Source organism: Pelophylax lessonae (assembly GCF_965119305.1).
Source record: "Pelophylax lessonae genome assembly, chromosome: 10".
Taxonomy (NCBI): Eukaryota; Metazoa; Chordata; class Amphibia; order Anura; family Ranidae; genus Pelophylax; species Pelophylax lessonae.
The window spans coordinates 57,035,311-57,060,581 of record NC_138777.1 but is presented as its reverse complement, the minus strand read 5'-3'; the positions used below and the strand labels follow the sequence as shown (position 1 = coordinate 57,060,581).

The following is a 25,271-nucleotide window of genomic DNA, read 5'->3' as shown; positions in this document are numbered from 1 at the left end:
TGGATAGTTAGAACATAGAAATTATTTTTGTAAACATTGGAAAAGGAAATGGTTGGTTTATTGAAATATTAGCTAAGCTGTTAGCAGTGCTATATCTAGTGTTTTGGATAACATTTATATTCAGCACTCCTATGTCGGGGCTAAAGGAAGCTTTAAAGTAGAACTGTGGCGAGACTATAGACCTTAACTAGCAGTAAATGGGTAAACAGGCCTTTGATGACCTTTGTTGCTGCAGACACTGTGGAACAATCCATCCTCAAAGTCCACAGCAAACTGAAGTTCATTCTTTCAGCAGCTCTGCTCCCTCTGCTCTGTATTTACATTAGATTGGTAGGTTGCAAGACTGATTAGTCACTGAAAGGAGTGTTAGCAGGGGAAACTAAGCTGCTGAGAGAGTCCAGTGGGGTTAATTTACTACAACTGGAGAGTGCAAAATCTTGTGCAGTTTTGCATGGTAGCCAGTCAGCTTCTAACTTCGGCTCATTCATTTAAGCTTTGGCAATAAAACCCGGAAACTGATTGGTTTCTTTGCATGGCTACACCAGATTTTGCACTCTCCAGTTTTAGTAAATCAACCTTCTCTGCTGTAAAATTTGCAGTAAGTGGTAGGAGCTACTGTAAAAGTGCATTCTGAAACTTTTAAGGATAACCTTGGAAAGATAGCGAGAGGCCTAAACATATTGGTTTATATTTCAGTGTTGTCATCTTTACCCCTGTCTAACTGGGCAGAATACTGATCTTTAGTTGTGGTTGTATGCTTACAGGGCAACTACTATTGCTCTATAAAATCCCTCTGACCTTCCATTCCTAGTCCCTAGGCTAATCTAACCTTGAAACCCCCACTAGCCACCCTGGTGCAAATTTACCTCTCCATGTGGGACATGCTGTAAGAGAATTGCTCTGTTTATGTTCATGAGGAGTTACTGTGAAGGCACTGCCGACTCTAAAGAAGATTTCACCTGCCATTGCCACAAGAGGTAAGTAAGCTATGGGCGTGGTTCTAGGTTTGGTTAATTTAGGGAGCTAGAGAGAAGGTACTGGGGACTTTAAAAAAAGAAGGGGTGTCTGTAATTTATTGATCAAGATAAAAAATCCCTAAAGACTCCAAGGGCTCTATTTATAAAGCATAAGTGGTGTGGCCTTGCTACAGTCAAAAGGCTGCTTTAAGAAAAAAAACAAACAAAAGAAAAACAGGACATATAAACCCAACCAAATGGCTTGCCATTCATAGTAGTAAATGAAAGAAAAAATGAATATGAAACCTGATCATTTATAAAGCAAACCCAAGTGGCTTGCCATTCACAATAGCAAATGAAAGTGACAGATCTCATGGATGGATTTTAAGGGGGACCTCACAAAAAATTTGGCTTGGGATTGTCCCCAAATTTCATACTAGACCTTTAGTGGTAGGGTTCAGAAAGTGGGGTGGGGGGGAGCACTTGCATCTCTTCTCCTCTTCCCCTTCCCTTTCCTGACCTGCAAGACTGCATGCTCTTCTAAGCGTCTGCATAAATGAACAGGGCATCAGGATGTGTAAGTATAAAGTCTTAATGATCAGGCCTTATTTTCAAGTTTGTAGGTGCAGTTGCTTTAACACCATTTCTGTATGTTTGCCAGACCCACTGGCATGGACTGCAGAGAGAGAGATATAATTTTGCCCCTGTACAAATCATTAGTAAGACCTCATCTGGAATATCCAGTTCAGTTTTGGGCACCAGTTCAGAAAAAGGATATCGGGAGAACTGGAGAAAGTGCAGAGGAGGGCAACCAAATTGATGAGACATGGAGGAGCTCAGTTATGAGGATAGATTTGCTGAACTGAATTTCACTCTCTCTTGAGAAGAGAAGATTAAGGGGGAATATGATCAACATGTATAAATACATACAGACGGTCCCCGGGTTACAAACATCCGACTTACAAACGACTCCTACTTAAAAACGGAGGGAGACAACAGGAAGTGAGAAGAAATCTACCCCTAGGAAGGGAAATTCAGTCCTACAAGAGTTATCATGGGAAAAGGCGTCCCCACTGAAGCTTTATCATCAATCCTTCTTTTCACAACAACCCAAAATTTTAGAATTCCAGTTGTTCTAGGGACAGAAAGTGAGATGACACCTTCTGAACAAGGGCACAGACAGCAAAACAAATGTTACAGAGGTAAAAAATGTACCTGTTCCGACTTACATTCAAATTTGACTTACAAACAAATCTACAGACCCTATCTTGTTTGTAACCGGGACACTGCCTGTAAGTGGTCCGTGTAGTGAACTTGGTGTTGAGGTATTCACTTTAAGGTCATCACAGAGGACAAGGGGGCACTCTTTACGTCTGGAAGAAAAGAGATTTAATCGCCAAATACTGAAAGGCTTCTGCACAGTAAAAGCTGTGAAAATGTAGAATGAACTCCTTCAAGAGCTGGTTCTGGCCAACTCAGTAGATTGTTTACAGAAAGGCCTGGATCCTTTCCGAGATGCACATTTTATAACTGGATACTAAGGCCCCTTTCACACAGGCTTTCCACCCTGCAGACTCTGCTTTGCTCAGCGGGGAATTGATCCGCTGATCCCGATGGATGACAGGTCCATCTCCGCTCATTGTGCAGAGACGGACCTGTCAGAGCCCTGCTCTCCTCTATGGGAGATCGGATGAAAATGGGCAGCCTGTCCATTTTCATCTGATCTTATCCTCCAAACAGATGGAATATAGGGCCACCATCCCTCTGGATTTCACAGACAGGATCAGATCGGATAGCAGCGGGTGTCAGCGGAAATGTCACCACTGACATCCGCTGCCCCATAGGGGTGCATGGAGCGTCCGATCAGGTCCGCCTGAAAAACTGACAGACGGACCTGATTGGAAAGCCCGTGTGAAAGGGGCCTAATATTTATAGGTAAAGTTGATCCAGGGAATATCCAATTGCCTCTTGGGGAAACGGGAAAGATTTTTTTCCCCTTCTGGAGTAAATTGGATCATCATCAACTATGGCTATAGGAGTGTATATATTGGAGTATATATATATACATACAGGGAGTGCAGAATTATTAGCCAAATTAGTATTTTTGAGGATTAATTTTATTATTGAACAACAACCATGTTCTCAATGAACCCAAAAAACTCATTAATATCAAAGCTGACTATTTTTGGAAGTAGTTTTTAGTTTGTTTTTAGTTTTAGCTATTTTAGGGGGATATCTGTGTGTGCAGGTGACTATTACTGTGCATAATAGGCAACTTAACAAAAATCAAATATACAGTATAACCATTTCAATTATTTTTTTTTACCAGTGAAACCAATATAACATCTCAAAATTCACAAATATACATTTCTGACATTCAAAAACAAAACAAAAACAAATCAGTGACCAATATAGCCACCTTTCTTTGCAAGGACACTCAAAAGCCTGCCATCCATGGATTCTGTCAGTGTTTTGATCTGTTCACCATCAACATTGCGTGCAGCAGCAACCACAGCCTCCCAGACACTGTTCAGAGAGGTGTACTGTTTTCCCTCCTTGTAAATCTCACATTTGATGATGGACCACAGGTTCTCAATGGGGTTCAGATCAGGTGAACAAGGAGGCCATGTCATTAGCTTTTCTTCTTTTATACCCTTTCTTGCCAGCCACGCTGTGGAGTACTTGGACGCATGTGATGGAGCATTGTCCTGCATGAAAATCATGTTTTTCTTGAAGGATGCAGACTTCTTCCTGTACCACTGCTTGAAGAAGGTGTCTTCCAGAAACTGGCAGTAGGACTGGGAGTTGAGCTTGACTCCATCCTCAACCCGAAAAGGCCCCACAAGCTCATCTTTGATGATACCAGCCCAAACCAGTACTCCACCTTGCTGGCGTCTGAGTCGGACTGGAGCTCTCTGCCCTTTACCAATCCAGCCACGGGCACATCCATCTGGCCCATCAAGACTCACTCTCATTTCATCAGTCCATAAAATCTTTGAAAAATCAGTCTTGAGATATTTCTTGGCCCAGTCTTGACGTTTCAGCTTGTGTGTCTTGTTCAGTGGTGGTCGTCTTTCAGCCTTTCTTACCTTGGCCATGTCTCTGAGTATTGCACACCTTGTGCTTTTGGGCACTCCAGTGATGTTGCAGCTCTGAAATATGGCCAAACTGGTGGCAAGTGGCATCTTGGCAGCTGCACGCTTGACTTTTCTCAGTTCATGGGCTGTTATTTTGCGCCTTGGTTTTTCCACACGCTTCTTGCGACCCTGTTGACTATTTTGAATGAAATGCTTGATTGTTCGATGATCACGCTTCAGAAGCTTTGCAATTTTAAGAGTGCTGCATCCCTCTGCAAGATATCTCACTATTTTTGACTTTTCTGAGCCTGTCAAGTCCTTCTTTTGACCCATTTTGCCCAAGGAAAGGAAGTTGCCTAATAATTATGCACACCTGATATAGGGTGTTGATGTCATTAGACCACACCCCTTCTCATTACAGAGATGCACATCACCTAATATGCTTAATTGGTAGTAGGCTTTCGAGCCTATACAGCTTGGAGTAAGACAACATGCATAAAGAGGATGATGTGGTCAAAATACTAATTTGCCTAATAATTCTGCACTCCCTGTGTATATATATATATATATATATATATATATATATATATACAGTATCTCACAAAAGTGAGTACACCCCCCACATTTTTGTAAATTTTTTATTATATCTTGTATATATACTGTATATCTCGTGACAACACTGAAGAAATGACACTTTGCTACAATGTAACGTAGTGACTGAACAGCTTGTATAACTGTAAATTTGCTGTCCCCTCAAAATAACTCAACACAGCCATTAACCACTTAAGCCCCGGAAGATTTTACCCCCTTCCTGACCAGGGGGTATTTTGCGATTCGGCACTGCATGACTTTAACGGACAATTGCTCGGTCGTGCGACGCTGTACCTAAACTAATTTGACGTCATTATTTTCCCACAAACAGAGCTTTCTTTTGGTGGTATTTGATCACCTGTGCGATTTTTTGATCATGCGCTATAAACAAAAAAAGAGCATCAATTTTGCAAAAATAACAATATTTTTCACATTTTTTTTATATGAAATTTCCCCCCAAAAAAATGTAAAAATCAAAATTTTTTAACATTTTCGGCCAATTTATTTTATGCTACATATGTTTGGTAAAAAAAATCGCAAAAAGCGTATTTTGATTGGTTTGCGCAAAAGTTATCGCGTTTACTAACAAAGGGAAAGATTTTTGTCATTTTTGGTGTTTTTTTTTAACGCGTAATGGCGGCGATCTGCAATTTTTTTTGCGGTACTGCGACATTGCGGCGGACAGATCGGACCCTTGACTGACATTTTTGACACTTTTGGGGTTACCAGTGACATTACTGCAGTAATCAGTGCTATACATATGCACTGTTACTGCAAAATTACACTGGTAGTGAAGGGGTTAACTTTATTTCAGAGGGAGGGGCTGTGTGTGTCCCTAGGGGCGTGATTCTAACTGTGATTGGTCTGTTGAGCTGTAGAAACAGTGATCAACGGTTCTACATAGTAGAACCGTGTGATCACAGTTTCTACACAGGGGAGAATGACAGGCGGCTTGTTTACACAAGCCGCCTGACTTTCTCCCTCTGCAGCGACGATCGCAGAGTGACCGGCGGACATCGGGTCCGCCGGTCACACGCGGGGGGGGGACCACGCGGTAGACCTACGTCACTTTGCCTGTGAGGGGCTGACTGCCGACGTAGATAGTCGTGCGGCAGTCGGCAAGTGGTTAATGTCTAAACCGCTGGCAACAAAAGTGAGTACATCCCTAAGTGAAAATGTCCAAATTGGGCCCAATTAGCCATTTGCCCTCCCTGGTGTCATGTGACTCGTTAGTGTTACAAGGTCTCAGGTGTGAATAGGGAGAAGGTGTGTTAAATTTGGTGTTATCGCTCTCACTCTCTCCTACTGGTCACTGGAAGTTCAACATGACACCTCATGGCAAAGAACTCTCTGAGGATATGAAAAAAAAGAATTGTTGCCTTAAATAAAGATGACCTAGGCTATAAGAAGATTGCCAAGACCCTGAAACTGGGCTACAGCACGGTGGCCAAGACCATACAGTGGTTTAACCGGACAGGTTCCACTCACAACAGGCCTCGCCATGGTCGACCAAAGAAGTTGAGTGCACATGCTCAGTGTCATATCCAGAGGTTGTCTTTGGGAAATAGATGTATGAGTGCTACCAGCATTGCTGCAGAGGTTGAAGTGGTGGGGGGTCAGCCTGTCAGTGCTCAGACCATACGCCGCATACTGCATCAAAGTTGTCTGCATGGCTGTCATCCCAGAAGGAAGCCTCTTCTAAAGATGATGTGAAAGAAAGCCCGCAAACAGTTTTCTGAAGACAAGCAGACTTAAGGACATGGATTACTGAAACCATGCCCTGTGGTCTGATGAGACCAAGATAAACCTATTTGGTTCAGATGGTGTCGAGCGTGTGTGCGGCAACAAGGTGAGGTGTACAAAGACAAGAGTGTCTTGCCTACAGTCAAGCATGGTGGTGGGAGTGTCATGGTCTGGGCCTGCACGATTGCTGCCGGCACTGGGGAGCTACAGTTCATTGAGGGAACCATGAATGCCAACATGTACCGTGACATACTGAAGCAGAGCATGATCCCCTCCATTTGGAGACTGGGCCACAGGGCAGTATTCCAACTTAATACCAACCCCAAACACACCTCCAAGATGATCACTGCCTTGCTAAAGAAGCCTGAGGGTAAAGGTGATGGACTGACCAAGCATGTCTCCAGACCTAAACCCTATTGAGCATCTGTGGGGCAAATGGAAGGTGGAGGAGCGCAAGGTTTCTAAAATCCACTAGCTCCGTGATGTAGTCATGGAGGAGTTGAAGAGGACTTCAGTGGCAACCTGTGAAGCTCTGGTGAACTCCATGCCCAAGAGGGTGAAGGCAGTGCTGGAAAATAATGGTGACCACACAAAATATTGACACTTTGGGCCCAATTTGGACATTTTCACTTAGGGGTATACTCACTTTTGTTGCTAGCGGCTTAGACATTAATGGCTGTATGTTAAGTTATTTTGAGGGGATAGCAAATTTACACTGTAAGCCCCCGTTCACACTGGGGCGACCTGGTCGGCAGTGCGTAGGATGTGGACAGCTTTACCCCGAAAGGCTACATTCTTAGATGTGTCTCTTTTAATCATCAACCATCTGAGATGCTAAATGTTGAATCTTAAATAAATGCAACCATATTGTCACACTTAGAGGTGCCTCTCTTGTCTTTTATATTCTGTAGCTCCTGCTGGATTTTGCTTCTATTCTCCTTGTGGAGGCACCATTGATGGATGGACATTTTATGGTTACACAACCTATCATGTTGCTATAATCTTTTTATATGGATTATAAATTGAAGGACTTATGAATAAATGATTGTGGAATGAATCATCTGTGTTTCTATCATTTGTTATGGAGAAACTTGCTTTGATTTAATAGTGCTTTGGTTTACAAGCATGTTTCCGGAACGAATTATGCTCGCAATCCAGGGTTTTACTTTACATTTTTTTTTTGTATTGGTTGAACTAAATGGACTTGTGTCTTTTTTTAGCCATACTAACTATGTAACTATTTAAATCTACAAACACATATTGAATTACTCATATACTGTACTGCAGTTTTTTAGCAGCAAACAGAAACAAGAGCTGTTTTGGTACAGCAAGATACTTTAAAATCAATATTTAAATGGCTTGGCAAAATACACAGATCAATTTAGTTCTGGTGTGTACACCTTCTATTGTTATATGTACTTGTGTATTACTATTTAAATGTGATGTTTCATTTTCTACCAGCAGCAGAGAGGAGAAAAGAACATTCTGCGGATTGGAATCCAGTCTCTAGGATCAGTGCTTTGGGGTGATGACATCTGCAGCGATGAACGCCCACACAACATCCACAGCTTAACCAGATTTCTGTATGCCCTCCGAGGTCTCCTACGGTCATCTCTGTCCGTGTGTTTCATGACACTGCCAGCACATCTCATCCAGGTGAGCTCAGAAACACTTCTGTTTTCCTGGCAATACATGCCTGTCATCCATTGTTCAGATAACCCAGGTTGAAGTACTGGCTCCTTTGAAACATGGATGATGGACCGGAAAACACTTTATCCTGTGTCATATTTGCAAGTGCGGAATTGTCTGAGAGTTTAAGGGTTTCCTTTTGGTGCTGAACACACAGATACTACTACGTTTTATGGTAAGAGTACGTATACATACTGTATATACAGTGCCTTGTGAAAGTATTCGGCCCCCTTGAACTTTTCGATCTTTTGCCACATTTCAGGCTTCAAAAATAAAGATATAAAACTGTAATTTTTTGTGAAGAACCAACAACAAGTGGGACATAATCATGAAGTGGAACGAAATTTATTGGATATTTCAAACTTTTTTAACAAATAAAAAAATGAAAAATTGGGCGTGCAAAATTATTCAGCCCCCTTAAGTTAATACTTTGTAGTGCCACCTTTTTCTGCGATTACAGCTTTAAGTTGCTTGGGGTATGTCTCTTATCAGTTTTGCACATCGAGAGACTGAAATTTTTGCCCATTCCTCCTTGCAAAACAGCTTGAGCTCAGTGAGGCGGGATGGAGAGCATTTGTGAACAGCAGTTTTCAGTTCTTTCCACAGATTCTCGATTGGATCCAGGTCTGGACTTTAACTTGGCCATTCTAACACCTGGATATGTTTATTTGTGAACCATTCCATTGTAGATTTTGCTTTATGTTTTGGATCATTGTCTTGTTGGAAGACAAATCTCCGTCCCAGTCTCAGGTCTTTTGCAGACTCCATCAGGTTTTCTTCCAGAATGGTCCTGTATTTGGCTCCATCCATCTTCCCATCAATTTTAACCATCTTCCCTGTCCCTGCTGAAGAAAAGCAGGCCCAAATCATGATGCTGCCACCACCATGTTTGACAGTGGGGATGGTGTGTTCAGGGTGATGAGCTGTGTTGCTTTTACGCCAAACATAACGTTTTGCATTGTTGCCAAAAAGTTCGATTTTGGTTTCATCTGACCAGAGCACCTTCTTCCACATGTTTGGTTTGTCTCCCAGGTGGCTTGTGGCAAACTTTAAACAACACTTTTTATGGATATCTTTAAGAAATGGCCTTCTTCTTGCCACTCTTCCATAAAGGCCAGATTTGTGCAGTATACGACTGATTGTTGTCCTATGGACAGAGTCTCCCACCTCAGCTGTAGATCTCTGCAGTTCATCCAGAGTGATCATGGGCCTCTTGGCTGCATCTCTGATCAGTCTTCCTTGTATGAGCTGAAAGTTTAGAGGGACGGCCAGGTCTTCGTAGATTTGCAGTGGTCTGATACTCCTTCCATTTCAATATTATCACTTGCACAGTGCTCCTTGGGATGTTTAAAGCTTGGGAAATCTTTTTGTATCCAAATCCGGCTTTAAACTTCTCCACAACAGTATCTCGGACCTGCCTGGTGTGTTCCTTGTTCTTCATGATGCTCTCTGTGCTTTAAACTGACCTCTGAGACTATCACAGTGCAGGTGCATTGATACAGAGACTTGATTACACACAGGTGGATTCTATTTATCATCATTAGTCGTTAAGGTCAACATTGGATCATTCAGAGATCCTCACTGAACTTCTGGAGAGAGTTTGCTGCACTGAAAGTAAAGGGGCTGAATAATTTTGCACGCCCAATTTTTCAGTTTTTTATTTGTTAACAAAGTTTGAAATATCCAATAAATTTCGATCCACTTCATGACTGTGTCCCACTTGTTGATTCTTCACAAAAAATTACAGTTTTATATCTTTATGTTTGAAGCCTGAAATGTGGCAAAAGGTCGCAAAGTTCAAGGGGGCCGAATACTTTAGCAAGGCACTGTATATATACACACACACTCTGCTCAAAAAAAATAAAGGAACACTTTGAAAACACGTCAGATCTCAAAAGGGAAAAATATCATGCTCGATATCTATACTGATATGGACTGGGTAATGTCGAAAGGTCGAAAAGTTCAAGGGGGCCGAATACTTTCACAAGGCACTGTAGCTGTTTATTGATACAGCTAGTCCATATAGGCATTCATGTAAACTCTACATATAGCTCCAATTGTGTATGTTAAATGATAAGTGCACTTTAAGCCCTCATTTACACCTGAGCAGTTTGTTTTGCATTTCCGAAAGCCCGACATGAAGTTACTCAATAGATCCAATGCTGCTGCTGGTTGTGCAAGAAAGTACTGGAGCCTTTTTTCAGACCGAATCGCAAATTTTAATTGGAGTATTTGAAAAGTTTTTTGCACCTACAAACTGGTCTCCCCCTAGCAACCTCAGGCCATTCTGAGACCATGCTTGATGTGGAGACTTTCAACCACCTGGTGAGGGCCTATAAGAACCTCTCTGACCCGAGTGATGCCCATTACAAGAACTGGGGCATGTGGCAGAGAGTCTTTAAAGAAAATTAGCATAGCAGACATGCTCAGGAGCTTTAATAGCACAGAATGATGTTTCTTAGTTAAAATAACTGAAGCTTTTTTTGAACCTGTTGTGCAATTGTGCCATATTGGTGTCCGGTTTTAAAATGTATCTCTGATTTGAGGAGTATCTGGACCTGGGGTTGAGTTTTCTGGTTGTGGTAGAACCTTTAGTGGCTAGAAGGGCCACCAAACCTTTTCTTAGTCTCCTGCTGTTTTATGATATAAAGGCAATTGACCTTCATTGGAAAGCTTAAGCTCCCCCTACTTTTAGATCATATAAAAAGATGGCAACCACCCTAATTTATAACAACCCTTTTCAGTGAGGTGCACATAGAAGGGAAATGTACATCACAAGTAGCCAAAAATTTCCCAGCACACATTTACCAGCTAGCCTTCAAAATAGGAAAAAAAACACAAATTTACCCTTTCTAACATTTAATGTGTTTTAGTTGCACACATTTGCAAATATATGTGGAAGCCACAGTGCTTAAGTCAAGGATCCTCTGTATACTGCGGTCCTAATTCGAAATTTTTCAGAGTCTCCAAGTTGGAGCATGCATAACAGGGAATAAATTAAGAGCTGGTTTGCCTGGAGGGAGCCCACTCCTTAAAGGCATAGGTACGCTTTGAACCCCCCGCAAGCAAGAGCACAATGGGGGCTGAAGGTGTCCAATGTGTCCCCACTCCAAATCCAGTGAACAAGCTATAGAAAAAGATTGCAACCACCTTAATTTATCACTAGCTTTTGCAGTAAGGTGCACATGGAATGGGATGCACATTACAGACAAAAGTTTTCCATGCTTTCCAGCTAGCTTGGTTCCACAAGCTTGCAAATGTGTGCAACTAAAACCTCTGTTTTTAACTTGAATTATAAATAGCATCAATTATAAATTGGGGTGTTTGCCACTTCTATATATGCTCCAACGTGGAGACTGTGGCTTCCACATATATTTGCAAATGTGTGCAACGAAAACCCAGTATCAGTTTGTTTTTTGTTTAATTTTTTTTGCAGGCTTGCTAGTATGCTGGGAATTTTTTTTCTTTGTGATTTACTTTAGATAAGTGGAAATTATTGATTACCTCTGTTTTCCTGCTCTAGAAAGCAGCATATAACTGCAGGGGGTGCTTTACTAAGTTTGAAAAGATTTGGTCTCCTTGGTTTTTGACTTTGACACTATAGTCTTACTTTGAGTCACCTCCTCCGTAGCAGCTACTTACTCTTTCGGTGATCCTCCAGTAGCTGTTCTGCCCTGTTATTGGGGATGCTCCTCACATGTGTCCTCCGTCCTCCATGCATTGGTATATTTGAAGTTTTTTTTATTTTTCCTGGAACATCTCCTGCTGGTATTGTGTGTGGGTAATGACTTCCCATTAATTTCAGTGGCTGTTCAATCTGAGTGTGTACTGAATCCTATGTATCACTTCTGCTGGCCATTATTGTCTAATATTCCCTATTTGTTACCTTCATTGGTTATTCTAAGCTCGATGTACGGGAATGAAGCACAATGTGTTTCTGTATCGGCTCAGGTTAATGCCAATTTCCTTTGTTCTGAAAATGTATTTCCTACTCTGAAAATCAAATTAAAAAAACAAACACCTGAAGCTTGAAAAATGCTTCAAAATCACCTGAAGCTGCTCATGCTCAAATATAATTGGGGTTTAAAACAAAGTGCACTTGTCCTTTTTGCCCTAATCTAAAGCCTGCTACAGTCTAACAGTTTTTTCTCTTGCAATCCAGCGGGCTGAAAGAAAAAACTGAAGAGCTCAGAAAGGGGGCGCTGTACTAACGATCTCATGTTAGTACAGCAATCTCTCCCACTGAGCTATTGTGTTCTGACGGGGGAATGCACAACCTCCCCCCCCTCCAGAACACGGCAGCCAGCTCTCTCTGCCATTGGCTGAGAGTGCTGGTCGTATGCTGATCGGCAGCAGATCTTTTTCGGTCATGCCCCTTCAACAGAAGCCAGATGAACTGGCTGCCGTACACACGGCCTGAATGTTGGCAGGTTTCTATTAAACTGGCTAATGCTGCCTGGTACTGAGCCCACCCTCCTCCTCCACAGATAAATACTTGTATAGATCTGACAGCCACAGCCTTCAGCTTTTTTTTACATCTTGGCTGCACCTGAGCATTAACGCCCCATAGACTTATATGGGGCCACCTCCCTTTTCCACTGGTGTTGGGAAACAACCCCATAAAAGTCTATAGGGCTGTAATGTGCAGGTGTGGCCAGAACTGTGAGAATTGTGGACTGTGAAATAATGGTCAGAGGCCACAAGCACCGGATTGAGGTACGTATGCATCTTGGGGAGGGGGGGGGGGTGCAAAAAAGTTTAAGTATACTTTGTCTAAAAGTGCATTAGCCTTTAACCATAAATCTATAGTTCAGTATGTTTGACATCAGGTAGTTTTCTTAGACAAATATATATTTTTTATTTGTTGCAAAGATTCTTACCTGGTGATCCTGCCGGTAGGAGCACTTCCTGTTTCCTAACAATGTTAAGCCACTGCCTTGCAATTAGCATTGTCAGCCTGCTGTGTGCACTCCTTCAGTTGGCCTTTGGACTGCCTATCTGCTCTGCGCATGCCCCCTGGAAGGCAGTGACCTACTGTTGTAAAAATATGAAAAGTCCAGCAGGGTGAGCCATTAAATTGGTAGGAATTATATTAGGTTTACAGTGCATCCGGAAAATATTCACAGCACTTTTTCCACATTTTGTTATATTACAGCCTTATTCCAAAATTGATTAAATTCATTATTTTCTTTAAAGCTCTACAAACAATACCCCATAATGACAACCTGAAAGAAGTTTGTTTGAAATCTTTGCAAATTTATTAAAAATAAACGTGAAATAAATCACATGTACATAAGTATTCACATCCTTTGCCATGACATTAATAGTTGAGCTCAGGTGCATCCTGTTTCCACTGATCATCCTTGAGATGTTTCTACAACTTAATTGGAGTCCACCTGTGGTAAATTCAGTTGATTGGACATGATTTGGAAAGGCACACTGTCTGTATAAGGTCCCACAGTGCATGTCAGAGCACAAGCCAAGCCATGAAGTCCAAGGAATTGTCTGTAAACCTCCGAGACAGGATTGTATCGAGGCACAGATCTAGGGAAGGGTACAGAACAATGTCTTCAGCATTGAAGGTCCCAATAAGCACAGTAGCCTCCATCATCCGTAAATGGAAGAAGTTTGGGACCACCAGGACTCTTCCTAGAGCGGGTCACCCAGCCAAACTAGGCAATTGGGGGAGAAGGGCCTTAGTCGGGGGGAGGTGACCAAGAACTCGATGGTCACTCTGACAGGGCTTTTAGCATTTCTCTGTGAAGAGAGGAGAACCTTCCAGAACAACAACCATCTCTGCAGCACTCGACCAATCAGGCCTGTATGGTAGCGTGGCCAGAGCAAAGCCGCTCTTCAGTAAAAGGCACATGACAGCCCTAAGGCATCTAAAGGACTTTCAGACCATGAGAAACAAAATTCTCTGGTCTGATAAAACAAAGATTGAACTATTTTGCCTGAATGGCAAGCGTCATGTCTGCAGGAAACCAGGCATCGCTCATCATCTGGCCAATACCATCCGTACAGTGAAGCATGGTGGTGGCAGCATCATGCTGTGGGGATGTTTTTCAGTGGCTGGAACTGGGAGACTAGTCAGGATCGAGGGAAAGATGAATGCAGCAATGTACAGAGACATCCTTGATGAAAACCTAATCCAGAGCACTCTGGACCTCAGACTAGGATGAAGGTTCATCTTCCAACAGGACCACGACCCTAAGCACACAGCCAGGATAACAAAGGAGTGGCTACAGGACAACTCTGTGAATATCCTTGAGTGGCCCAGCCAGAGCCCAGACTTGTACCCAAATAAACATCCTTGGAGAGATCTGAAAATGGCTGTGCACTGACGGTCCCCATCCAACCTGATGGAGCTTAAATGGTCCTACAAAGAAGAATAGGATAAACTGCCCAGAAATATTTGTGCCAAGCTTGTAGCATCATACTGCAAAATACTTGAAGCTGTAATTGGTGCCAAAGGTGCTTCAGCAAAGTATTGAGCAAAGACTGTGAATACTTAAGTATTATGTATTAATAATACATAAGTGAGTACACCCCTCACATTTTTGTAAATATTTTATTATATCTTTTAATGTGACAACATTGAAGAATTTACACTTTGCTACAATATAAATTAGTGAGTGCACAGCTTGTATAACAGTGAATATTTGCTGTCCCCTCAAAATATTTCAAAACACAGCTATTAATGTCTAAACCGATGGCAACAAAAGTGAGTACACTCCTAGGTGGAAATGTCCAAAGTGACAATGTTTTGTGTGGCCACCATTATTTTCCAGCACTGCCTTAACCCTCTTGGGCATGGAGTTCATCAGAGCTTCACAGGTTGTCACTGGAGTCCTCTTCCACTCCTCCATAAAGACATCACAGAGCTTGTGGATGTTAGAGACCTTGCGCACCTCCACCTTCCATTTGAGGATGCCCCACAGATGCTCAATAGGGTTTAGGTCTGGATACAAGTGGTCATCTTGGAGATGTGTTTGGGGCCGTTATCATGTTGGAATACTGCCCTGCGGTCTCCGAAGGGAGGAGACCATGTTCTGCTTTAGTATGTCACAGTACATGTTGGCATTCATGTTTCCCTCAATGAACTGTAGCTCCTAAGTGTCGGCCGCACTCATGCAGCCCCAAACCATGACACTCCCACCGCCGCACTCATGCAGCCCCAAACCATGAAACTCCCACCACCATGCTTGACTGTAGGCAAGACACACTTGTCTTTGTACTCCTCACCTTGTTGCTGCCACACACGCTTGACACCATCTGAACCAAATACGTTTATCTTGGTCTCATCAGACCACAGGACATGGTTCCAGTAATCCATGTCCTTAGTCTGCTTGTCTTCAGCAAACTGTTTGCAGGCTTTCTTGTGCATTATCTTTAGAAGAGGCTTCCTTTTGAGGTGACAGCATTGCAGACCAATTTGATGCAGTGTGGGGCGTATGGTCTGAGCACTGACAGGCTAACCCCCCACCCCTTCAGCCTCTGCAGCAATGCTGGCAGCACTCAAGCGTCTATTTCCCAAAGACAACCTCTGGATATGAGCTGAGCATTTAACTTCTTTTGTCGACCGTGGCGAGGCCTGTTCTGAGTGGAACTTGTCCTGGTAAACCGCTGTATGGTTTTGGCCACTGTGCTGCAGCTCAGTTTCAGGATCTTGGCAATTATCTTATAGCCTAGACCAGAGATGGCGAACCTTGGCACACCAGATGTTTTGGAACTATTTTTCTCATGATGCTCAACTCCACTGCAGAGTGCATGAGCTTCATGGGAAATGTAGTTCCAAAACATCTGGGGTGCCAAGGTTTGCCATCACTGGCCTAGGCCATCTTTATGTAGCGCATCTTAATCTTTATGTAGTGCAACAATTCTTTTTTTCAGATCCTCAGAGAGCTCTTTGCCATGAGGTACCATGTTGAACTTCCAGTGACCAGTATGAGAGAGTGAGAGCGATGACACCAAATTTAACACACCTGCTCCCCATTTACACCTGAGACCTTGTAACACTAACGAGTCACATAATTACACCGGGGAGGGAAAATGGCTAGTTTGACCCAATTTGGACATTTTCACTTTGGGGTGTACTCACTTTTGTTGCAGCGGTTCACACATTAATGGCTGTGTGTTCAGTTATTTTGAGGGAACAGCAAATTTACACTGGTATAAAAGGTGAACACTCACTACTTTACATTGTAGCAAAGTGTAATTTCTTCAGTGTCGTCACATGAAAAGATATAAGAAAATATTTACAAAAATAGTGGGTGTACTCACTTTTGTGAGATACTGTATGTAAATGTGATTTTTTTTTTTTTTTTTTAATAAATTATAGATTTCAAAAAAACGTTTTCACGTCATCATTATGGTGAATTTTTTGTAGAATTTTGAGGAAAATAATGAATTTTATCCATCTTGGAATAAGGCTGTAACATAACAAAATGTGGAAAAAGTTAGGCGTTTTGAATACTTTCCGGATGCACTGTATACTGTATTTATCGGCAAATATTTATTGAAAGATTCATTCACATTTTAATGTTTTTAATTGACACAATAGAAGTCACTCTCTTGCCTGAGAAGATTACAATTTAAATATTTTTTTTCCACGTTATTTTATTTTTTACCACTTTTAAAGGCTGCGTGACTTTGGCTGGTTGTTGTCCGACGTTAAACAAAACTGTATTTCTGTGGCACGTCAAGTCTTTGTGCTCATCTCTTTACACCATCATGTGTCTGACATACTAAGATGCTGTATTGTGTTTGATGGGATAAGAATCTAGTTTATTTGTCTGGGATTTGAGCCTTATATTATAGAAAGAGAGGCTAAAAGTGCTTTTTCTTTACTTGCTCTCCTGTACAAAAACGTTTTAGGCCTGACCTAGATAACCCTTCTGTCTCGGAGAGAGTGCTTTTCTTGGCAGGGGCTGTCAGTTGTGCCGGAGTGTGTGCTAACATTTAGCTCTGTCTCTAGAACGCAGTGCACCAATCACAGTTTTCTTTTTGCTGTTAGGCTATTTTTCCTGTAAGACCTGTACTGATAAAAATGTAATATAGGTTATTTTACCAGTCTGATGGCTTTCAATGTTTCGAATCATGTACACTGGTTTTATAGAAATTTAAAAAAAAAAAACTTTTCGAGCCACAGTGGTATGCTGAATTTATCTGAAGCCAAGAGTTCCTTTTTTCCCCCCCCTTTATATAAAAGCAAAGCGGCCACGTAAAACAAAAAAAACTGCTTCAGCTATAAGTTAAACACCTAGAAGTGTTTGCACATACCTGCCTGTGCCCTTGTGTCCGAATGCCATTCTGTCTGGCAAAGCTCTGGCACTTCATGCTAGTGTTGAAACTTTCCCAAACCCTCCCACTTCCCACACATCCCTTCTAGCCACTAAGGCCACTCGTCACTATGACTCGCCAATACAAGTGGCTCGGAGCACTAAAGTTTAAACTTTACCAGAAAGTGTCGGCGGTTTGCCCGTCAGACCAGTTTTGTGTTCAGGCATAACATCAGAACTTGGAGGTTGCAGGTGTGAGATTCGTGCACCCTAAATTTTTCCCCATGATAAAGTTGTAAAAACAAAATAAGTTACAGTATGCAAAATAAAGTGGTTTAGAAAGTTTAGAAATGTTCTTCTAGAAAATTATTTGGTTGTTATCTAACTTTTCTGTGTTGCCCATCATGGTGTAGCTATTTTAGTGTGAAAAGCACCACCTCAAAAGGTTACCGTATTTATCGGCGTATAATACGCACCTAAATTTTAGGAGAAAAATTTCAGGAAAAAAGCTGAAATTTAAAATAAACAGCTTTGAACTCAGAAATTTTTTTTTAATCAAATGCAGTCTCACCAGTGCCCACGAATGCAGCCTCCTCATCAGCGCAGTGCCCAAGAATGCAGCCTTGCCAGCATAGTGTCCATCATTGCAGCCTCGCCAGCGTAGTGTCCATCATTGCAGCCTCGCCAGTGCAGTGTCCATCATTGCAGCCTCGCCAGTGCAGTGTCCATCATTGCAGCCTCGCCAGCGCAGTGTCCATCATTGCAGCCTCGCCAGCGCAGTGCCCATACATGCAGCCTCGCCAGCGCAGTACCCATAATTACAGCCTTGCCAGCGCAGTGCCCATACATGCAGCCTCGCCAGCGCAGTACACATAATTGCAGCCTTGCCAGCGCAGTGCTCATAATTGCAGCCTCACCAGCGCAGTGCCAGTAATTGCAGCCTCGCCAGCGCAGTGCCAGTAGTTGCAGCCTCGCCAGCGCAGTGCCAGTAATTGCAGCCTCGCCAGCGCCATTGGTTCTATCTGGATCACTTTTTAAAAAGTCCAGGAAGCAGCGCTGAGAGGTAGAAGGGGGCGGGCGGGGCAGAGGAGAAGGAAGGACGCGCTGTCATCGGAAGTCCCGGTGCCTATGATAGACGTCGGCATAGGAGGCGGGACAGCGCGTCCTTCCTTCTCCTCGGCCCCGCCCGCCCCCTTCTACCTCGCGGCGCTGCCTCCTGGACTTTTTTTTTTTTTTTTTTTCATATCGGCGTATAACACGCACTGCTGCTTTTTCCTCCATTTTTAGAAGGAAAAAGTGCGTGTTATACGCTGATAAATATGGTAGTTAACCTAAAAAACTGCATATGCAGATAAGGGGTGTCTGTAGATAAAAACAAGCTGTGCAGCGTTGACTAAAGTTGAACAATGCCCTTGCCATTAGTGTAGGCCATTTATGTACTTTGGAAAGTCTGACCTGAGAACTTCCAGGATGGTGCTAGGATGTTTCTAAGCGAGGCCCAGCTGTTACTGTCCACCCTACTCAGTTATGCCTTGTTCTGTACTGCCCCTGTATGGAGCCAACCATCTTGGTAAATGAGAAGGGTTTAATTTTTTTATGTCAGAGCAGCCTTTCGATGATTGGTGGGGGAATATACAAGAGTCAGCAGGAGAGGTGTAGAATGCAGAGAACCCCAGAATGAATGAAGCAGAAGCATGCAGGGCAGACTACTCTCCAGCAAGCAAAATAGCATGGCAACTTCAAATCGTATTCCAAATCTCCAGAGACTAGCAGAGGCAGCAATGCCTTAGGTGAAGTTCAAGGCACAGGAATTGCCCTTCTGTTTTTAGAAGGGATTTAGGAAGAAAGGTAATATCTTCAGGGTACTGATTTGGCTCAGTTGAAGCAAGACTAAAGTTCTTTTTCTTTTATGTGTCTTTTTTTAATTGCAGATATTATGAAACTGCAAGGAAAAATACACATTAAAGTGTTCACCTTCACAGTACAACTGTAAAGGTGACCGAACACTGGACCCCAACTCTATCAACCGGTCCCCACTGTGCTTACCGCCGGCAATCCTCAGAGAACCCACACCCGCTGCACCAGTCCCGGGATTTGAAATCCCCACTGCTATCTCTCTTCTCTGTCCAGCTCTGACAGGACAGACCAAGTGGATTCTGATTGGTCAGCACCATCACATAGCCCGGAGCTCATACGTTTTTCCATGCTTCATTTTTAGTATTTCATTAATCCTACATTTATTTTAGGAGCAGAGACCAACACTGCACAGAGCATGTGTCCAAGCCCCAGTCTTCTCCTGTGTTCTCCCTTCTCATTTTTTGAAAGCTTAACTTTTATAAGCAAGTAGAAAGTGGCTAAAAAAATCGCAGAAATAGTGACAATTGGGTGGGGATAGAACTGCTCTATGACATGTCTAGATCTTGGCAATAAATGTGATTCCTACAGAGAACTTCCTGTGAGAGCATGATAACATGACTTCCCTCCGATTGTAGCACCACCATCATCATCTCCCACTAATACTGATTAACCAAGCTGAAATATGTATAACAATAAATACAAACAATGCAAAAGGTAACAGATATTCAAGTATATATGCATGCACCATTTTACTTGCAATTTTAAAGTGAATAAAAATATGTATTTTAGTTCTAACTTAACATTTCTCTGTATGATTGGATAGTGTAGCGAGGGTTAAAGTTTATATCTTTTTTGCCATCCTGGTTTCATTTGAATGATTTCTCATCACTTCCTTTTATGTAGACTTTATAAAGAAAAAAGTGTACTATCTCTTTAAATCCAAATTATCTACAAAAGATATAATAAAGTGAACAATCAATAAATGATATCAAACCGTGAATAACTATAATATCAGAAATCATAAAAAATTCATGAGTATGTGAAAAAGTTCAAATCCACATACATTATATTGTCAGAAGTATTGGGACGCCTGCCTTTACAACCACATGGATGTTAATGGCATCCCAGTCTTATTCCGTAGGGTTCAATATAGAGTTGGCTCACCCTTTGCAGCTATAACAGCTTTAACTCTTCTGGGAAGGCTGTCCACAAGGTTTATGAGTGTGTCTGAGGAAATGTCTGACTATTCTTCCAGAAGCGCATTTGTGAGGTCAAGCACTGATGTTGGAGGAGAAGGCCTGGCTCACAGTCTCCATTCATCCCAAAGGTGTTCTATCGGGTTGAGGTCAGGACTCTGTGCAGGCCAATCAAGTTCCTCCACCCCAAACTTGCTCATCCATGTCTTTATGGCCCTTGCCAATGAACACTGAATGGTCTTAGAATCATCTCAAGATGATAACGCATTAGAAAGCAAGCTACATGCCTAGCAACACAAGTCCAAAGCCCAGTTACACAATCCCGTAGATTCCTGGTCAGCAACAAAGTAGGTGCTGTATCTGTACAATAGCAACTTGTGCCAACAACATGTCGTGATTCTAAAAAGTCGGCATTGTAGAAAGCACTTTAGGTGTTGGTAAACTCTTATTTGATTTTTTTTTTTTATAGCAAACAAATAATACCTGCTCTGTTTGTTGGTTTTGCACAGAGTAGCCCCGATCCTCCTCTTCTCATGTCCCCTGGCAGCGCCTGGCTTCTCACCCCTGCTGAATGCTCGCCATAGCAAGCTGCTTGCTCTGGGGCACTCGTGAGGGCTTGCTCCTGGACCAGCTTTGTGTGTCCATAGACACACACAGCGCAACTCGACCTCTCCCCTGTTCCCTCCTCACTGGCTGTGATCAACAGCATTGGGAGCCAATGACTCCCCACTGCTGTCTCTGAGCCAATGAGGAGGAAGAGAGCAAAGAGTGCCTCTGCTCTTGTGCACACGTGATTGAGATTGGGCTCAGGTAATCATAGGGGGAGCCAGGGGAATCTGCACTCAGAAGGCTATTTTCATTATTGCAGGGAATGCATTAAGTTAAAAAAACTTTCAACCTTCAGAACCACTTTAAGCATTTGTGATATCACATTGCACCACAAGAAATATATTACAATATTGTAGGATCGCCCAATATTTTTACTTTTGGATAAAGATTGCTTGTACATTGGAAGCCTTGGATATCAGACTACTTTTCTAATGAAAAGAAGTCCAGTCCAAAATGAGGATGGCTTGAAAACAAGAATTTGATTAAACCACTATATACAGCTAATTATTCCTTACACCTGCTTTCCTTGCAGTGAGAGCTGTTTTGTATGCAACCTTTGAAAGAGACCCCCTTATGCCTCATACACACGTTCAGATAATCGTACAAAAATAAATCGCTTTCGACTTGATCGCACGATAGTTACTTAGTAGTTGAGGTTGAATAAAGACAATAGTCCATCCAGTTTAACCTGTGTAGGTGTGAATCATTTCTTATACCCCTGAATGTTTTTATCCTTGAGATGTATGTCCAAAAGTCTTTTAAAAGTAGCCATACTCCCCCCAGTTACTACCATTTGTGGCAGAGAACTCCACAATCTTGTAGCCCTTACTGTAAACAACCCCCTGCGTTGCATGAGGTTAAAACGCTTCTCCTCTAATCGCATTGTATGGCCTTGTGTCCTCATGCATTCCTTGCGACTGAATAGTTTTTTTTTTTTTTTCTATGCTCTGAGCTATTTGTAAATTGCTATCTGATAATATGATCGTTAGTACACAGCTTTCGACAGCCGATCACGACAGTTCGTCCAACAAAATCCGAAGGGACAAACGCGAAAACTTCTGTCGTACGATAGCCTAGCAAACGACAATGGTTTAATCAGTACAGTATGCATCCGCTAAAAATCGATAGACAAAGACCACGCATGATCAGAAACACGAAAATAACCTGGAAAAAGCCTGGCTGCCATTGTTTTTGTTTTGCACTATCCGATATGTAGCTACGCAACCAGAAAGCTTTTCCAGAATCGTACGACAAAAATCAATATGGTTAGTACGCATTTTTGAATTCGATATTAGTATCATGCAACAAAATGCGCACGATAAGTCGTCCGATTATCTGAATGTGTGTACGAGGCATTAGGCCTTGATTACACTTGTGACTTGGGGGGGGGGGGGTCAGTAAAAACAAGTGGCCATACAGGGGCATAGCCATGCCAGGGCAGCGTAAAGATCCTCCCTGTCACATTCGGCGGGCAATATTACCCACTGAATGTGACCCATTCAAGTAAAGGAAACTACACTGCAGCCCCCAACCCCACAACGTGATTATGTGAGTTTTTAGGGGTTAAACCAGGCAGTGAGGAGGCGACATAACACCTCTACATCACCTTTCCCCTCACGGCTTGGTCTTCTGCAATTGCTACTGCAATTGTAAACGAGATCTTACATACTGTATGCTATTTATTATTTTTTTTACTGTCCGGTTAATTAATAGCATACTGTAAATCATGCAAGAACAGAGCGGGGAGAGCGTCCAGTACATTTTGGGAGCTGAATAATTTCCTTCTTCAGACCTTTTCAGCTAAGGTATGCAAAGAAGCAATGGTCACTTGCAGAGATGAAACTTAGATTTTTTTTTTTAACAGTTTTACAAGGTTTGAGTATTGTGGCTAGTTTACATAAAATTGCATTTAGCCGAGTCCTTTGAGCCTTGTAGAGAATTATCAAAGAGTTACATTTTTAACAAGGCTGGTACAACACTAAGCCAGTGAGTAAACTGCCATTAGGCAGACAGAGAGGCGATTGCTTCCCCATACTCTGCATTACTGTGTTCCCAGAGCCCTGCTGTGTACTTGCCCTGCTTTTTCCTAGAAGCCTGTTAAAGAGCCCCTGAGAGCATGTGCACAGCCCTGGATGTTAATAGATAATTGGGGGAGATGGCAGGATGGGAGGACAGCCGAACATGTGGTCCCAGGCTCAGACACTAGACAGCCCTCCATATACTGCACTAGGAGCAGATGCTCACGTTGTTTAACCCCTTCCCACCCAGAGCGTCACGTGGCTGCATCATGCCTCTGCAACCTCTCTGGTAGCCCGGGGGCTTAAACAACCTACTTTCAGGATGGGTCGACAAAGTGAAAGCAAACACAGCTGCTATTGCTGGATGCTTAATTAAATATTTATAGGTTACGCCAATGTTGCATCTACAGAGTGTATGATCTATATATATATATATATATATATATATATATATATATATATATGTATATGTTTTATATAGTGATTCAAATTAATTACAGGTTAAAAACACAAAACTTACTACAAAAATATACATGACTTTACTATGACACAACCAAATCAACAGCAGTGCAGCTAATTTATTTCCATGGGTTTCAATTTGTTGTAGTGTAGCTGCAGGTTTCTTTTTTTCTTAATGGTATACTTCTGGAAAGTCAATATCATTGTGTTTGTATAAATTATTTTTATTTATTTTTTAATACTTAATGCCTTTCAAGCTCCCAAATGGTTAAATCTGCACATTGGATTCTCGTCTCTTACTTTCCAGACTCAACACATGCACTGTGATGTGAAATGCATAAAAAAAAAAATACAAAAAAAAGTAGAAAATATATATATATATATTTATTGATATATATATATATATTTATTGATATATATATATATATATATATATATATATATATATATATAAAGTTTACACACCCCTGTTAAAATGTCAGGTTTCTGTGATGTAAAAAAATGAGACACAGATTTCAGATCTTTTTCCACCTTTAATGTGACCTATAAACTATAGAACTCACTTGAAAAACAAAGTGAATTTTTTTAGGGGGGGGGGGGGGAGTAAAAATAAAAAACCAAAATAATGGTGTTGCATAGGTGTGCACACCCTCTTATAACTGGGGATGTAGCTGTGTTCAGAATTAAGAAATCGCATTCAAACTCATGTTAAATAGGAGTCTTTACAACATGCCATCATTTAGAGTCGGTTCACACTAGCGCGACTTGTCAGGCGACTTGTTAGCCTGACAAGTCGCGCTCCCTTGCGGTCCATTGACCGCTACAGGACCCGTTCTAATAGGAGCGACACAAGTCGCTCCGACTTAGAAAAAGGGTCCCGTACTACTTCGGGGCGACCTCGGAGCGACTTGCATAGACTTCCATTATGTGAAGTCCCTGCAAGTCGCTCTGAAGTCGTGGTGCATGGTAATGCACAAGTCGCCCTCGAAGTAGTAACCAGTGTGAACCGACTCTTAACGTGCCTCTAATTATCCCCAAATAAAGTTCAGCTGTTCTAGCAGGTCTTTCCTGACATTTTCTTAGTCGCATCCTACAGCAAAAGCCATGGTCCGCAGAGAGCTCCCAAAGCATCAAAGGGATCTCCTTGTTAGAAGGTATAAGTCAGGAGAAGGGTACAAAAGAATTTCCAAAGCATTAGATATACCATAGAACACAGTGAAAACAGTCATCATCAAGTGAAGAAAATATGGCACAACAGTGACATTACCAAGAACTGGATGTTCCCTTACAAAATGTATGAAAAGATGAGAAGAAGACTGGTCAGGGAGGCTGCCAAGAGGCCTACAGCAACATTAAAGGAGCTGCAGGAATATCTGACAAGTACTGGCTGTGTGCTACATGTGACAACCATCTCTCATATTCTTCATATGTCTGGGCTGTGGGGTTGATTGGCAAGACGAACGCCTTTTCTTATGAAGAAAAACATCCAAGCCCGGCTAAATTTTGCAAAAACACATCTGAAGTCTTCCAAAAGCATGTGGGAAATGTGTTATGGTCTGATAAAACCAAGGTTGAACTTTTTGGTCATAATTGCAAAAGATATGTTTGGCGCAAAAACAACACTGCACATCACCAAAAGAACACCATACCCACAGCGATAAATATTTAAGTTGCGCTAAAAATATAAACATAAAAGTCAACAAATATATTATGTGATAATCTAAATGGGTGTCACTAGCATAAAAAGTCCAACAAGTGTGATATAATAATCCAAATAAGTGTGGCTACCATCCAC

The 25,271-nt window shown here is 42.1% G+C and overlaps 1 protein-coding gene across 1 annotated transcript in view; it reads left to right on the top strand.

Moving 5' to 3' along the window:
- The window catches only part of ELP4 (elongator acetyltransferase complex subunit 4), a gene marked incomplete at its 5' end in the record, with an annotated part of 557,453 nt that overhangs the window by 296,599 nt on the left and 235,583 nt on the right, over positions 1 to 25,271 (top strand). Inside the window, one exon of the mRNA XM_082270757.1 lies at positions 7,835 to 8,023. Within this exon, the coding sequence (XP_082126883.1) occupies positions 7,835 to 8,023 (189 nt within the window). The remainder of the gene's footprint in view (positions 1 to 7,834; positions 8,024 to 25,271) is intronic.